Source organism: Staurois parvus, unplaced genomic scaffold (genome assembly GCF_062004578.1).
Source record: "Staurois parvus isolate SC_StPar_1 unplaced genomic scaffold, SC_StPar_1.0 ptg000132l, whole genome shotgun sequence".
Taxonomy (NCBI): domain Eukaryota; kingdom Metazoa; phylum Chordata; class Amphibia; order Anura; family Ranidae; genus Staurois; species Staurois parvus.
Window position 1 is genome coordinate 8,741,576 of NW_028317928.1, and position 16,625 is coordinate 8,758,200.

The following is a 16,625-nucleotide window of genomic DNA, read 5'->3' on the forward strand; positions in this document are numbered from 1 at the left end:
CCCTCCAGAAGATGCAACGATGTGCCAAAATTAAATTTACGTAATTTTTTTTCCCACAAATGGAGTTTTCTTTCGGTGGTATTTGATCACCTGTGCAGTTTTTATTTTTTGTGCTATACACAAAAAAAGACTGACAATTTTGGGGAAAAAACCATATTTTTGACTTTTTGCTATAAAACATTCAATAAAAAAAATTAAAATTCATAAATTTAGGCCAAAATGTATTCTGCTCCATGTCTTTCTTTAAAAAAAAAAGAAAATCCCAGTACAGGCGTACCTCGGTTTACGAATTTAATGCGTTCTCCGGGAAATTTCATATTGCGAAAAATTCGTAAAACGAAACACGGTTTCCCATAGGAATGCGCTGAAAAAAAATTAATCCATTCCGGAGGTCAGAAAAAAGTAAAAAAGAAAAAGTCTTTTATCTGTTCAAAACTCTTTATAAAGTGCACTTTAAAGGGATAAATACTGTACAGGGACATGATTAATCAAGCAATAACTCGATGCAAAAACCGCTCCAACACCTCCACACTCGTTGCCACGTGCTACCAAAGACTCCAGCATGCACAGGTGCTGCGCTACAAACCTCCCAGGGACAATGCATCCTACGGAAACTTACTTTGTATTGCGAAAAAAATTGGTAAGCCAAGGCATTATTTTCAATAAATTTTTATTCGTAAACTGAAAACTGAGGTACACCTGTAATTGTATATGAATTGGTTTATATGATGGTTACAATCGGAGGTATCTATACTGGGATTTTACATTTTTTTTATACTATGCGGCGATCAGCGACTTATCGTGGGACTGCGGTGGACATTCTGACACAGGGGGAGGGAACTGACATCCCCAGTGACACCAATACAGTGATCAGTGCTAATAAAAAGCACTGACACTGTACTATTGGCACTGGGCAGGAAGGGATTAACATCTGGGGCGATCAAAGGGTTAACTGTGTGCTGTGTGTGTGTTTTACTATGGAGACATGCTGTGCAGAGAGATACAAAGCAGCATGTCCTTGCTGACAGGGGAGGGATCTGTGTTTACACACAGGTCTCTCCTGTCAGCTTTGCCGATGATCACTGAGTGCCAGCCAGGAATTGCTGGCCGGGACCCAGTGATTGATATCCCCAGGTGCCAATAGTGGCCTGCGCCCCCTACCCGGAAATACAAATCACGTGATTTTGCGCAGCTGTGCTTCCCTGTAGCAGTGCTTCTGCTATAGGGCGGATGGCAAGTGATTAAGGGAATTCAATGATTCCTCCCACTGACACCAGTGATGGAGCACTATTCCTCCCACGGACACCAACAATGTGGCCCTTTTCTTTCCACTGATACCAATGATGGGGCACTATTCCTCTCACTGACACCAGTGATGGGGCACTACTCCTCCCACTGACACCAGTGATGGAGCACTATTGCTCCCATTGGCACCAATGATGGGGCACTATTCCTCCCACTGACACCAATGATGGGGCACTATTCCTCCCACTGACAACAACAATGGGGCCCTTTTCTGTCAACTGATACCAATGATGAGGCACTATTCCTCCCACTGACACCAGTGATGGGACACTATTCTTGCCACTGACACCAATGATAGAACACTATTCCTCCCCTTAATGCCAAAGATGGGGCACTATTCCTCCCACCAACAACAATGATGGAGCACTATTCCTCCCACTGACACGAGTGATGGGGCACTATTCCTCCCACTGACAACAACAATGGGGCCCTTTTCTGTCAACTGATACCAATGATGAGGCACTATTCCTCCCACTGACACCAGTGATGGGACACTATTCTTGCCACTGACACCAATGATAGAACACTATTCCTCCCCTTAATGCCAAAGATGGGGCACTATGCCTCCCACCAACAATGATGGAGCACTATTCCTCCCACTGACACCCATCAGTAATAGGCCACTCTTGCCACTTACTAGTTCCTCCATGCGGAAAATGAAAAGCTCCGGTTTGGCTTCCATTCTTAGTAGATTGTTTTTGCATATTCACGTTACAAACTGATCTTCTCGTCATCGTGAACTCTCTCATGTCTGATGAGAGATGACTTCCACGAAAAACATTCCCCACATTTGGAACAAGAAAACGGGGTCTCCCCCGTGTGAGATCTCTGGTGTCTAGTCAACCACGACTTCTCAGCAAAGCATTTACCACAGTCGGGACACAGATGCGGTTTCTCTCCTGTGTGAACCTTTCCGTGTCTGATCAGGGATGACCTTCTAGTAAAATATTGGCCACATTCAGAGCAACAGTATGGCTTCACTCCAGTGTGGACTCGATGGTGGGCCGTCAGATTCGATTTATTTGTAAAACCTTTCCCGCACTCGGAACAGGAATACGGGAGGTTACCAGTGTGAACCGTTTGATGCGCCGCCAGATTTCCCTTCTCAGTAAAACATTTCCCACATTCCAGACAGGGATACACCTTCTCACGTGTATGGGTTTTTTCATGAGTCAGGAGAGTTGACTTCCGACTAAAACATTTCCGGCATTTGGGACAAGAAAACGGCTTCAGGGTGGTGTGAGTCGTCTGATGCATAGCAAGATAGGCTCTTTTCGCAAAGCCCTTCCCACATTCCGTACACAAATAGGGCTTCTCCCCTGTGTGAGCTCTATGGTGAACAGTGAGTAAATGTTTAGAGGAGAAACGTTTCCCGCATTCCAAGCACGAGTATGGCTTCTCCCCAGTGTGAGTCTTCAGGTGGGAGATAAGACACTCTTTCTGGGAAAAACATTTTCCACATTCCGAACATGAAAATGGCTTCTCTCCTGTGTGGGCTCTATGGTGTTCGATAAGTAAATATCGAAAATAAAAGCACTTTCCGCACTCCGAACATGAATAGGGCTTTTCCCCTGTGTGAGTTCTCTGGTGCACGATAAGCCTGGTTCTCCAGGTAAAACATTTCCCGCACTCTGAGCAGGAAAACGGTTTCTCGCCTGTGTGTGCTCTACGGTGTTCATGAAGTAAGTATTTGAAGTAAAACCGCTTCCCGCATTCTGAACATGAGAAAGGCTTCTCCCCCGTGTGAGTTCTTTGGTGAACCATAAGCCTGGTTCTCCAAGTGAAACCTCTCCCACATTCTGGACATGAAAATGGTTTCTCAGTTAATCGAGTTCTCTGGTCCGTCGCGTGAACCTGTTTGTGTCTGAAAAGAGATGTCTTGCTAGGAAAACGTTTGCTGCATTCAGAACAAGGGAAAGGCTTTTCCCCCGAGTGAGTTCTCTGGTGGGCTGCAAGGTTTGACCTCTGAGAAAAACATTTCCCGCACTCCGTACATGAAAACGGCTTCACGCCCGTGTGAGTTCTCTGATGGACGATAAGACTGAATCGTCGAGTGAAACATTTCCCACATTGTGAGCAGGAAAACGGCTTCTCTGTATTTAGAGCTTTTTCGTACGTAAGTACCGATTTCTGGAGACAGTTCTGAGGCTTGGACCATGACCATGGCTTCTTCCTTTCATGAAAGCCCAGATCTGAGATAAGCTCAGCTCTGTTGGTCAAACATTCAGAACGTCCACTTGTGTCCTCAAATCTCCCATCATGTGTAGAGGGATCAGACATTATACTTGTGCAGTGAGGTGCTTGATGGAAATTTTGAGTCATGGGGTTTTCGTCTGAAGAATTGGATGTGATCTCATCATCTTCTATATCACCACCTGGAGGGAAAACAGTTATTTTTGTTGAGTCGGCCAGAAAAAAATCAAGCAAGAATGATGGTCCTAAAGACTAAAAAATACTTTTTTGGAAAAAACAGCCCACTAGAGTTGTATGAAAGTAAAGTGAAGAGGCGGCAACTCGTCCTTCCGAAGAGCTACTTTATTACATTGAGCAGAGTATACAGGTAAAACTGGTTTACGTGTTTCGGCAATGAGCCTTAATCATAGCCATGGCTATGGGTAAGGCTCACTGCTGAAACGCGTAAGTAGGTTCGACCTGTACACTCTACTCGATGTAATAAAGTCATTCTTCGAAAGTCGGAAACTCCGACCTTTGCCTGTTCTGGACTCGGATTCCCTGTACAACTTGATGTATGCCATCCACTGAACTCAGTACATCACCAGCTATATCTCTGCTCTTCTGACACCGGCGTTCTCAAGTTTCTGTTTACAGTGGCTACACCTTCGCACTTGTATTGAAAAGAACTAAGTCATGGGCGCTGGTGTCTCGATTTATAAATATAATAGCTGAACCGTATTTGAGTCAATACCACAATCTGCTGTAGGAACAACTAGGAGCAAGGTGTGATGCCCCTGCCCTGCAGGAGCAAATTGGATCATGCTTTGCTGGTTTTTTTTGCCTTCCTCTGGATCAACTGTGGGTATAGGATTATAACTTTTTTTCTATGGTTGAGCTGGATGGACTTTTGTCTTTTTTTCAGCCAGACTAACTATGTAACCAAGTCATATATACTGAAGAAGAGCGCTATGGGTGAAGACCACAAAAAGGTAGTAGTCACACTGGGATATGTAATATGTAGACCCAGTGATATAATGAAACACATTAAACTGTAAAGTATAAAGAATGATTCAATTTGATGAGAATATATGATCTATTGTCCAGTAATAGACTGACCAGAAATACAAGGCCCAGCAATGAACTGTCCAACAACAAGGAGTTATATATAGCATAGGTTATAAGCAGATGAAGACTATGAGCTGTGCTGGTGGCAATGTAGTAAATCACCCCATGTTGGTCTTGGCCCCTTTCAGGGTGGGCTGATAAGCCTGGATGATGTGTGTATAATGCCAGCCTCCAGGGCTGACAGTGATAAGCTGCGAGGGCCTCGATAGTGCAAAACGATTCGTTATGTGTCCTTCAGGCTGTTCCCACCCAGCTATATTCCACTGAGGGTTCAAGACGCTTCTTCTGGTCCTGCTGCAGTTCTACCAAGGCTTACTTCTGGTGTAGCCACTTCACTGTGGTTTGCAGTGGTCCTCCAGGTCCATCTGAGGTCACGCCCGGTGCGCGGCCCTCACGGCCTATCGCTGTCACCCTGTGTGCATTTGGGGATGGACCATCAGCAATGGGGGTTAGTAGAAGGCCCATGTGGAGGTGGTGTCCAAGTCCATCTGTAGTGGGGGGCTTATAGTAGTATGTCCGAGGAGGCAGCCGGCTGTAAGAGCTTGTAGATACTTCTAATGCAGGTAGAGAAGAGAGACAGCAGCGCCACAAGTGTAGACGGTTAAAATCAGGCAGATTTGATTGGTAAAATTGCACTCACATAGGCAGGTAACAGGTAGGCATGCCAAGTGATGGAGGTCCAGTGGGAGCATCAAGTCCTTTAGCCGCGCTCTGCGCGTTTTCCCGCAGCTCTGGTGGTGTCCAGGGGTCTACCATCTTGGAAACCTGGTCCATGCGGTGACATCATCCCTGCGCCCCTCTGCTACCCCCCCGAGCCCTGGACACCACTGGAGTGGCGGGAAAACACCCATAGTGCGGCCAAAGGACCTGATGCTCCCACTGGACCTCCATCACTTAACATGCCTACCTGTTACCTACCCGAGTGTAATTTTACCATCAAATCTGCCTGATTTTAACCATCTACACTTAGAGTGGTGCTGCTGTCTCTCTTCTCTACCTGATGTGTGTATTATGCCAGCCTCCAGGGCTGACAGCAATAGGTCTTGAGGGCCTTGCACTGGATGTGACCTCAGATAGATCTGGAGGACCGCCGCAAACTACAGTGAGATGGATATACCAGAAGTAGCCTCGGTACAACCACAGCAAGACAAGAAGAAGCGTCTTGAACCCTCAGTGGAATAGAGCTGGGTGGGAACAGCCTGCAGGACACATGACGACACGTTTCGCACTATTGAGGTCCTTGTGGCTTATCGCGGTCAGCCCTAGAGGCTGGCATAATACACACATCATTCAGGCTTATCAGCCCACCCTGAAATAGGCAGAGACCAACATGGAGTGATTTACTACATTGCCGCCCACCTTCCCAGTCACAACTCCACCGGATCGATACGTCACAGTGTACCCTTGCCAACAGCTCATAGTCTTCATCCGCTTATAACCTATGTTCTATATAACTCCTCGTTGTTGGACAGTTAATTGCTGGGCATTGTATCGCTGGTCAGTCTACTACCTTTTTGTGGTCTTCACTCATAGCGTTCTTCTTCAGTATGTAGGACACCTTAGCACTTGTACCTTTCTTTCACCCCTGCAGACTCTATCCAGGGCTGCTTGGATGGGAAACTGTGCAAGAGGCCACCCTTGTCATCTTAGGCTACGTGACATAGCGTCGATGGGGGAATCACTCCAGGAATGCTATTGTGTTCTGCCAGTAGAGAAGGTAGTGATAATGATCACTACTAGCAGTTATAGCCACTGGCAATGATTGCAGGCAAAAAAGTCTGACAGGCTGGTTGTACTGAAGTTGATCGATGGATCGACTTCAGTATGACCAGCCTTGCCATAGATGGACCAAATCTTGGCTGGTCCCTGCTGAACTGGCTGAGATGTGGTCCATCCATGTCAGCTTTAGACACAAGTAATACAGTGGTGTCACCTCCGAGCACCTGAATGGACAACGAAATTAAAAAAAAAAAAAAAAAAAATCACCTTTGCTCACTCTATCTAAACTTCTGACAGCACATGTGCACAGGGCCTAATTGGCTTTCAGTGCAGCCTCTCCCTTTCCCTGCAAGTGAGCTTCTGTGCAAAGGATGGTAGGAGGTGATCTACTAAGACAGATTCAGATACTGAGAGTGGTTTACATAACTTTTATGTAGTTTTATAACTTTTATGAGAGTTCTCTACTCACTTGTGCCGATCTTTGTAGAAATGTCTTCCTCTTTGGTCCTCATACAACCACCTTCTTCATCCTCAGATTTGACATGTTTCTGAGTGTCTCTGGTGTCTCCGGGGTCTGTGAATAAAGAGGAGAGTGAAGCCCTCTGTACTGAAATGTATGAGAGACCCCAGAGAGTGTGTGTGGGGAGGAGACTGGTCACGTCTCAATGACATGATGTGAGGAGGAGAGCTGGAGTCTAATAGAGGCTGATGGCTCCTGACCGCCCCCACTGGGCACATACTGTCCCCCCATTACTGTCTACTGACAGAGGAGGGGGGAGAAGAGATTGTTGTAGTGACTGAACAAGGAGGATCTGGGACTTTTCTCTGGATTTAGTGTTTATTCCTCACCTGTGCTGATCTCTGGAGGACCTTCCTCCTCTTTAATTTTCACAAGTCCATCTCCCTCCTCCTCAGGTTTGATGTCTCTCTGAGTGTCCCCGGGGTCTGTGAATAAAGAGGAGAGTGAAGCCCCCTGTACAGAGATGTATGAGAGACCCCAGAGAGTGTGTGTGGGGGGAGACTGGTCATGTCTCTTGGCTGCTAATAAATTCATGTACCTGTTTCTGAATTTGTGAGGGGTGGCTGGTTCTCCATCAAGAGGTCCTTCTTCTGATCCTTGGATTCAAACTTTTCAATTGGCCTACCAAGTTCTGTCAGATGTCTGTGCTCAGGATGATAACTCCATGATGTATGAGAGACCCCAGAGAGTGTGTGTGGGGGGAGACTGGTCACGTCTGAATGACATGATGTAAGGAGGAGAGCCGGAGTCTGATAGAGGCTGATGGCTCCTGACCCCCCCCCCCCCCCCACTGGGCACATACTGTCCCCCCATTACTGTCTACTGACAGAGGAGGGGGGAGAAGAAGAGGTTGTTGTAGTGACTGAACAAGGAGGATCTGGGCCTCTTCTCTGGATTTAGTGGATTTATTCCTCACCTGTGCTGATCTCTGGAGGGATCTCCTCCTTACATAGCTCATCACTCCTCACAGGCTCCTCTTCTTTATCTTCAACTTTAATAACAATCAGGCCTTCAACCTAGATAAGATGCAACATATTTATTAGAGTAACTGATTAATCCCTCGCCCTCCAGAGGATTCCCCACCCCCCGCTTCCTTCCTGACCAGGGCATTTTTTGCAATTTGGCGCTGTGTTACTTTAACTGACAATTGTGCGGTCATACAATGCTGCACCCAAATGAAACTTATGTCCTTTTTTCCCCACAAAGAGCTTTCTTTCAGTGGTATTTAATCGCCTCTGAGTTTTACATTTTTTTGTGTGTGCTATAAACAAAAAAAGACCAACAATTTTGAGAATAAACCAACAATATTTTTGCCTTTTTGCTATGTCCAGTAAAAAAAAAAAAAAATCAAATTTCGTCATAAATTTAGGCCAAAATGCATTCTGTTTCATGTCTTTGCTAAAAAAAATTCCCAATACGTGTAAATTAATTGGTTTATGTGAAAGTTATAGCTTCTACAAATGGCGGTATATATAATGGAATTTTTTCTAAATTTATTTTATACTAGTAATGGCGGCGATCAGCGACTTATAGCGAGACTGCGACGGGCATTCTGACACTGGGGAGGAACTAACAGTCACTGACATCTGAATGACACCAATACAGTGATCAGTGCTAATAAAAAGTACTGACACTGTACTAATGGCACTGGGAAGGGGTTAACATCTGGGGCAATCAAAGGGTTAACTGTGTGCTATGTGGGTTTTACTAGGGAGATATGCTGTGCAGAGAGATACAAAGCAGCATGTCCTTGCTGGCAGGAGAGGGACCTGTATGTTTACACACAGGTCTCTCCACCGTCAGTAATACTCGGCAATCGCTGGGTGCCGACAGGGGACCCAGTGATCGACATCTGTAGCCATCAACTGCAGAGCGGGTAGGGCTTCACCGACCCAGAAATGTAAAATCACACACACGCCAGCAAAAATATCAGTTTAAATTAGGACCTTCAGTTCCATCTACCTGATCCTCCTGAGGGATCTCTTGATGTTCCTGTGTGGAGTCCCGGGAATACAGAGGACGTGGACATCTCTCTGGTGGGTTCCCATTACTGGGTCCATCTGTAGGAAACACACACACTGACTGAATACATTGGGGTTGATATACTAAAGGCAAATAGTTTGTGCACTGCAAGTGCTGTTGCTCTAGATCTGATGGGAAGCTCTGAAATGAGGGGAAGTTCTGCTGATAATTGCTTGCGCAACTATGCGCAACCAAAAAAAATCTGCTTTGTTTATTTTCCTTCTTTGTATTTGGGTATTCTTTGCAAAGTGAAGCTTTACTTCATCTACTAAGCTCTGAAGCAACTGCAGTTGCCTTTAGTAAATCAACCCCCCTTGTCTCTATGTCTTTATATCATAGCGTGTGTGTATTTAGATGGATGATCAATGCTCTCCTTAGAAAGTCTCCTCTTACCCGGTGATGTGAGGGGCGCCTGGTCCTCCATCATGACGTTCTTCTACAGATCCTTGTGTCCTTCTATATATTCCCACTCCTCTATTGTTTCTATGTCTTGGTATCAGAGGATGTGTGTATCTAGGTAGATCCTCAAAACAAGAAATGAAAGTCTCCTCTTACCCGGTAATGTGAGGGGTGGCCGCTTCTCCATCATGACGTCCTTGTAGAGATCCTTGTGTCCTTCTCAATACTCCCACTGCTCCTGATAAAGTAAAACGAATCAATAAGTTCACATCAAAAACATTAAAAATTCATCCGACGAAAGAAAGAGAAAAAAAAAATTAAAGCAGGCCTTCCAACCAACCAAAATGCAAGGTCCACTTTTAAGCACTGGTCTATCACTCTATATTTACGCAAATCAGTTAAAAACAGAAAAAAAAAAAAAAAAAAGGTAAAGTAATAACTTACCTTGCACCACTATAAAGAAACACATTTATTGTCAGGTCAACCACCATAGTGTTCTAAGCCTTCATTAGAAACAACATTGTACACAATGGGCATAAAAATAGAAAACACGACAGGAAAATGTGGTTGATTTCAAATTTCGGCCACTGATAGTAGGTATCATGTACAGGTCTACAGTTGTGCACAAAGCCTTGCATTCCCTGGCAGAAATAGTGAAATGTTGGCATTGATATTATAAATATGACTGATCATGCCAAAAACTGCCTTCTATATATATAAAATGGAATTTTATTTGTATTCTGAACAATTCTTCTGGCTGTTGTGGCTGCAATCTTTCTTGGTCTACCTGACCTTGGCTTGGTATCTAGAAATCCCAGAATTTTCCACTTCTTAATAAGTGACTGGCATATTCAAAGCTTTGGATATCTTTTTATATCCTTTTCCATCTTTATAAAGTTCCATTACCTTGTTACGCAGGTCTTTTGACAGTTCTTTTGTGCTCCCCATGGCTCAGTATATAGCCTGCTTGGTGCATCCACGGGAGCAATGTTTCCTTTAGTTCTTGTGCTGCCCCAGGCAACACTAAAATTGAGCACCCCACCAGCACCACCTTTCCCCCCCAGCCCCCGCCAACTACCCCCCACCCCCATCCCGCCCACAAAGAGTTATCCAAGCACTAACCTTAACTTCTCCGAAAAGCAGCTGGCCATGCTCAGAATCTTCTTTATGTGGGAACTCTGCTTACACCATCCAGCAGCGTGCAACTTCCTCAGATTCCATGGCAGAGCACAGGCAGTGCCTCACCAGGTACCCATCCTTGCCACGTGTGTGCCTTCTTCTGGGGGGCGGTGCCACCCCCCGGAAAATTGTCGCCTAAGGCAAATGCCTTGTTTGCCTTTGCGGTAAATATGCCGTTGCACGTGAGAGCTAACGTACAAATGTACATTAATGTTCTCCCCATTTCCTTAGTGAAACTGTGCTGGTCTTATGGGGGTTTACTTCAATGCCCCCCCCCCATCCTACCAAGTACATATAGTTACTCTAGTAGTGGGGGCGCAAAAGGAAAGTCCTGTGTAAGCTACCTCTGCAGCCCTAGCTTAGATAGAGTGTCTGATTGGCCAACTGATGCCACATGGAGTGAGTGACGGGCTCCTTCATACCTGGAAGTATCATGTATATCCTTCAGATCCCCACTCTGAATGTAGTGAGCAAAGGGAAGAGAAGGCTACATCAAAGCAAACCTGTTGCTTTGCCTTGAATGGCCATAGCACTGACTTGTTTTAAAGTGGAACTAAACCCTCCTCTCCTTTTCAGCCAAGGAAGTTGCCATCTTGGCCTCAGTTGCCATGGTGCTGCACATGTGATCAGTTATAACACCAGCCATTGGATGGCTTAACAGTTGGTTGAGAGCAGAAGCAAATGTGACAGTTTGCATTCCTTGATTGTAACCGTTTTTGGAGACCATTAAAGCCGAACTAAACCCTCCATTTTTAACGGTTTCAAAAAACAGTTACATTCTTGGCATACCTTGAATGCAACTGTTTTTAAAAATAGATACACAGAATATAACTGGATACTAACATTTATAGCTAAAGTTGATCCAGGGAATATCCGATTGCCTCTCGGGGGATCAGAAAGGAGTTTTTTCACTGCAGGAGCAAATTGGATCATGCTTTGCTGGGGTTTTTTTGCCTTCTTCTGGATCAACTGTGGATATAGGATAACTTTTTTTTTTTTTTAATGGTTGAACTGGATAGACTTTTGTCTTTTTTCAGCCAGACTAACTATGTAAATCGATGGGTTTAGTTCCGATTTAAAGCTCCTCTCTTGGCATCACCCCCTGACCCCAACTGACCTGTATAAAAATCCTAAACTTAAGGCCCTTTTACTTACCTATATCCTGACATGTGACCTTCCTTACCGCCACCCTGGTCTCGAGTCTCCTACAGCCTTTACTGAAGAGAAGGAGGATCCTTTTTCAGATGTCCCCAGAGCTGCTAATGTGGATGCCTCCTAATAGCTCTCCAGGATCAGGGTCCTTCAAGGCTTCAGAAGATGTTATGGACAGGAAGGGTGTAGGCAGGTAAGAACACTGGTTGCCACCCTTGGGCTAGGTGCTGGCAAGGACATGGATGGTAAACTCAGACTTTGGAGGGTAAGCTACATTTCTTAAGTCAACAGATGACATCACCTCAACAGATATCAAAGAGGAAAAAAAAAAAAAAAAAAACACGGGTTGAATTAGATATTTTCGGTTGGCCGCTATTGTGTCCATGGCTCCCCCATGCCACCTCCATAGACTTCAGCACCTTCGAGCCATAGGCGTACTTATGTTACGGAGGAAAATCCTTCAAGATCCACAAGCAATGCTGTTCCTTGTGGATAAGAGTTTACTTGAAAAGGTATTTCGGTGAATACGCCCCAGCGGAGCCCCACGATCCATCTATTGTTCTGCAGGACTTCCAGGAAGATGATGATGTGTGGAGGTGACAAAGTGCTGGGATCCCCTTTTCTCATGATAGCAAAACATTATTATCTATAGTTAGACTTCTATAAGAATCAGGTCAGGACTACAACCCCCCCCCCCCGAGCATCATCAACCTGCAGAGCTGGGAGGAACTGATTGGCTGCTATAAGCAGCAGACACGGTGCTTCCTTCAAGCACTTGGAAATTAGTTTTATGGCTCGCCAAAAATTATTGAATCAGAATCTCAGTACGGTCTAAAGGTGACATTGCCAATAACTGGCGTTCCCACTTATACGGTATATACCCCAAAACCTCCACATTGTGCCCCAGCAGATCCCCCCATCTAATGGCCTACCCATCAGAGGACCTGCAGGGAGATGAGGATTGGTGGAGGTGACATGATCCCCCCATCCAGGCCACACACATTGCTGGGACCCCTTCTCTCATAATAGGAAGACATTATTTTCTATAGGTGGACTTCTATAAGAAGCAGGTCAGGACTTTCTAGAGAATACACCCCCCAAGCATAATCAACCCCACCCCTGCAGAGCTGGGAGGATCCGATTGGCTGCTATAAGCAGCAGATACAGTTCTTCCTTCAGGCACTTGTAAATGAGTCTCGTCGTGTTTTATGGCTCACCAAAATCATCGAGTCAGAATCTCAGTCCGGTCAGAAGGCGACCTTGACAATAACTGGCGTTCCCACTTATATGGTATATACTCTAAAACCTCCAACTCTGCCCCAACAGATCCCCCATCTAATGGCCTACACCAGGGCTTAAAATTTCAAGTCCTGAGCTACTAGCCATGCCTTAAGAGTTACTCGCCACCAGTTGCCCCACCCAACCCCTACCCTGCTACACCCCTTATTCCGCCCCTAAACACGCCCTCGTAAATTTCATGAAATTACACTGTTAAATGTTATTCACATTACATCAGGGTCCCCAGAGTCCCCCCACATTACATCAGGGCCTCCAATGCCCCCTAAACTCCATCATACTTAGACCATGCACCGCATATAACCATAACCCCCCATAATCTTTCACTTACAAAACCATAACTCTACCAAGCATACCCTACCTACTATCCAACCCAGAAATACCTCAAATGTCCCATACTCTACCACCCATAATAACCACATAATCCTGAACCTCACCAAACCACCCATACATGTAGGTTTACATACAGACACATGTACATACACACACAAACAGAGACACCTGTACACACACACATGTACAGACACACATACATACATACATACATACACACGCACAGACACATGTACATAGATACACTGTGACGTACATGTGACATGATGTAACGTACGTGTGACGTAAATGTACAGATTTGAGTAGATAAGATGTGATCAGTAGCAAAATGTAATTGTAACTGTAGGGACATTCCATTGTCATTAAAGATGTATATTCAGTCAGAGGTACTCAGACACAGAGGCATCAATTAGCGTTAGAAAAGCCAGCTTCCTCTGGATGTGACACCTACAGTTCTAATAAGGTTGTCACCTTCTGGGAAAACAGGTTTGGAGGAAATGACTGCACACGGGTTGTCTGCCTGACATTGAAAGCTCTAAAAAGAATATACATACATCAAAGAAGTATGTTTCATCCCTCATAAAAGCTAAAATATTAGTTGCAGAGAGATGGAAATGCTTCCTTCTTGTAGGGCATTCTGTGCGCCACATTGACACCTACAAATCATATTTGTGGTTTAGATAGAAGGCCAGGAAAATGCAGGAAATGGTTAGGTGGCGCTGGATCGCGACAGTCGAATGGTGTTTGGTACTGTCGCGATCGGGCCGATTCGCTGGTGTCGGAAATCTAATCCCTGACTTGGTGTTTCAAGCCGGTCTTAGTCCGATTGAATTTGGGCAGGTCAGCACCCGGAACATCCTGTGGGCAGGTACAGGGGCAGCCTCCCATGGTCAATTGGCCGAGGACTAATGTCCCACCTACGTCCATATCCCCATAAATGGAGTAACCGGGCATTGGGACATTTGTAATTCGTATGGAGCCAGTTCGATTTGACTGACGGATTGCTGATTCTCTGACTTGCTCCAGTCGCAGGATAGATCTTGGTAAAAGTTTTAATCCCTGTTTATTATATAGTGAATAGTCATTTGTGTGTCTTCTTGTATTTTTTGTATTTCTGTAACTTTTTATATTTTGTACATATTTCATGCACTTCCCACTTTCGGGAAATTAAATCTTAAAATTAATTAGTGACGTCTGTGAATTTAATCATGTGCTCATATCTCCGGAGAGATTAGATTGGATTAAATTGTATTGTATTTTAGTGACTTTAAACGCTTGGTCGAGCTCATTGCCAATCTATATGCAATTGCACTGTGTGTGGGCAGATTGTAAAAGGGAACAGATCGGTCAGACAGAGATCTGTGTGTGTGAGGTGTCCCAGCAGACCGTTCTGCGGATAAACTGTTGGGTGGTGGCAGGCTACCTTTTGTGGTGTGTCTGGTGCGGGGGGTGGGGGTGGACAGTGGAAGGGTGATTAACACCGGGGTTCAAGCTGTAGGGTAGCTGGAGGGACTCTAGAAGTGTGCGTAATTACTAAGCTGGTCCTCAACTCTAATCAGTGCACCAGGTTGTATGTAAGATTCGTATCTGCCAGTGTGTGGTCGACCAGCTGGATTGGAGTGGAGTCTCCATCTGGTGGTGGCCAAAAGGTAGTGCAGGCTGTGAAAGGGTATCACGGCTGATCTTATATACGTTTTATATGTTCAAAGTTAAGTCCTCTTTATTCCCTCTTACCGCCAGTCACGGCCACACGTGCGCGCCTTGGTTAGCTAGTCGCTGTAGGAGTGGAGTGTGGGTGAATCCGTGACAGATACACAGACACATGTACATACACACACAGACATGTACATACACACATATACACACACAAATATATGTACATACACGCAAACACGTACAAATACACACATGTACATGCATACACAGACAGAGCCGGCTACGGTACTCTAGGGGGAGGCAGAGAACACAGCACACACTCCTTCCTTTGCTTTCAATTTGCTCAACTATTGAGCAGTCTGACGGCTCCCAGTGCCAATGATAGATCTGGCCCTGAGTTCCAAGCCTGCTCAGCAAGATGGCCCTGGGGAAACACTCGCCCCCACCATAATTTCCACTTGCCAATGTGAGCAGGCGAGTGGAAATTTCAAGGCCTGGCCTACACATCAGAGGACCTGCAGGAAGATGAGGATTTGTGGAGGTGACATGATCCCCCCCCCCATCCAGCCCACACACAGTGCTTGGACACCCCTTCTTTCATTATAAGAAGACATTATTATTGGGCGGATAAGTGGTTAGCACCTCCTCCTGGCAGTACTCGGATCGTCGTTTCGAATCCCAGCCACGGCACCACCTACCTGGAGTTTGCATGTTCTCACTGTAATTGCGTGGGTTTCCTCCGGGTACTCCGGTTTCCTCCCACACTCCAAAGACATGTTGGTAGGATAATTGGCTCCTAAGTTGGCCTTAGTATGTGAATTAGGGACCTTAGGATTGCGAGCTCCTTGAGGGCTAGGGACTGATGCAAATGTACATTATATATATATATGAAAATTGTCAGTGCTATACAAGTACCTGTAATAAATCAATAAAATGATTACCTCCTCCTCACTGGGCAGCCAGGCTGAAGCCAACTGCACTCCTTAGGCTGCCTGTTTCCTGTGGGCTACAACAAAATGGCCACCAACCCCTTCCTATCTCTGCTTTGTGAAACAAACTAAGCTTAGCAGCTATATTATATCGTTATTAGCATTCATTAATAGTTTAAAAACAAAAAAAACTAATGTATATAAATAGCTGTAATAATGCTGCTGTACTTGGAAGATCCTCAGAGGGAAGAAAGCTAGGCTATGTATTCGCCCTCTAGCAGCGGCTCTAAGTGCTACATCCACCTGGAGGTGCCTGGTTACTGAGGAGAGTCCCCCACCACCACAAGAAGCCGGAAGTGTCCAGCAGGAGCTGCCTGGTTACTGAGTAGAGTCCCCGCCCACCAGAAAAAGCCGGAAGTGTTAAGCTGGAAGTGCCTGGTTACTGAACAAGAGAGTCCCCGCCCACCAGAAGAAGCCGGAAGTGATGATAGCTCAGGGAGGAAGTGTGTTGTGAGGGAAGGAGCAAAGAGCTGGGAAAGCTGAGTACCTCATAGGTAAACAAAGGTATACACAGGTGTATATCTTGATTTGTCACTTTTTTTGTTAAAGAAATATATTATAAAAATATTCTTCACAAATATATTGCCATATATTTGAAATGTTACAATTTTGGGAGGGAGAGAGAGACTCTGCATGTTGAAATGTATGTTTATTACAAAATATATGAAAAATACATTTCAAATATACTGGATGTTTTTAAAAATTCAAATCTAAATTTTTGGAATGCATTTACTAATATATGTTGAAATGACTTT

The 16,625-nt window shown here is 45.1% G+C and overlaps 1 protein-coding gene across 3 annotated transcripts; it reads right to left on the reverse strand.

Annotated features, from left to right (window-relative positions):
• Positions 1-653: 653 nt before the first annotated feature.
• Positions 654-16,199, reverse strand: LOC149466309 (uncharacterized). 3 transcript variants are annotated; one of them, XM_089672910.1, is made up of 8 exons: positions 15,823-16,199; positions 15,580-15,740; positions 9,422-9,503; positions 8,807-8,904; positions 7,761-7,860; positions 7,174-7,269; positions 6,794-6,898; positions 654-3,680 (listed from the first exon to the last, which is right to left on the reverse strand). In XM_089672910.1, the coding sequence occupies exons 3-8, from the start codon at positions 9,453-9,455 to the stop codon at positions 2,017-2,019; spliced, it is 2,097 nt and encodes a 698-aa protein (XP_089529036.1). In that variant the 5' UTR covers positions 9,456-9,503; positions 15,580-15,740; positions 15,823-16,199; the 3' UTR covers positions 654-2,016. The 3 variants fall into 3 exon arrangements, with proteins under 3 accessions (XP_089529036.1, XP_089529035.1, XP_089529037.1); XM_089672909.1 differs by lacking the exon at positions 15,580-15,740; XM_089672911.1 differs by lacking the exons at positions 7,174-7,269; positions 15,580-15,740; positions 15,823-16,199 and having other exon boundaries at positions 9,422-10,249.
• Between the last annotated feature and the right edge of the window lie 426 nt (positions 16,200-16,625).

Coding starts and splice junctions, on each gene's coding strand:
- LOC149466309 (XM_089672909.1), bottom strand. CDS start 9,455: ATGATGGAGAAGCGGCCACCCCTCACATTACCGG. Junction 7,861..8,806: donor AGATCCCTCAGGAGGATCAG/GTAGATGGAACT, acceptor CATCTTATCTAG/GTTGAAGGCCTGATTGTTAT. Junction 7,270..7,760: donor CCCTCCAGAGATCAGCACAG/GTGAGGAATAAA, acceptor CTTTATTCACAG/ACCCCGGGGACACTCAGAGA.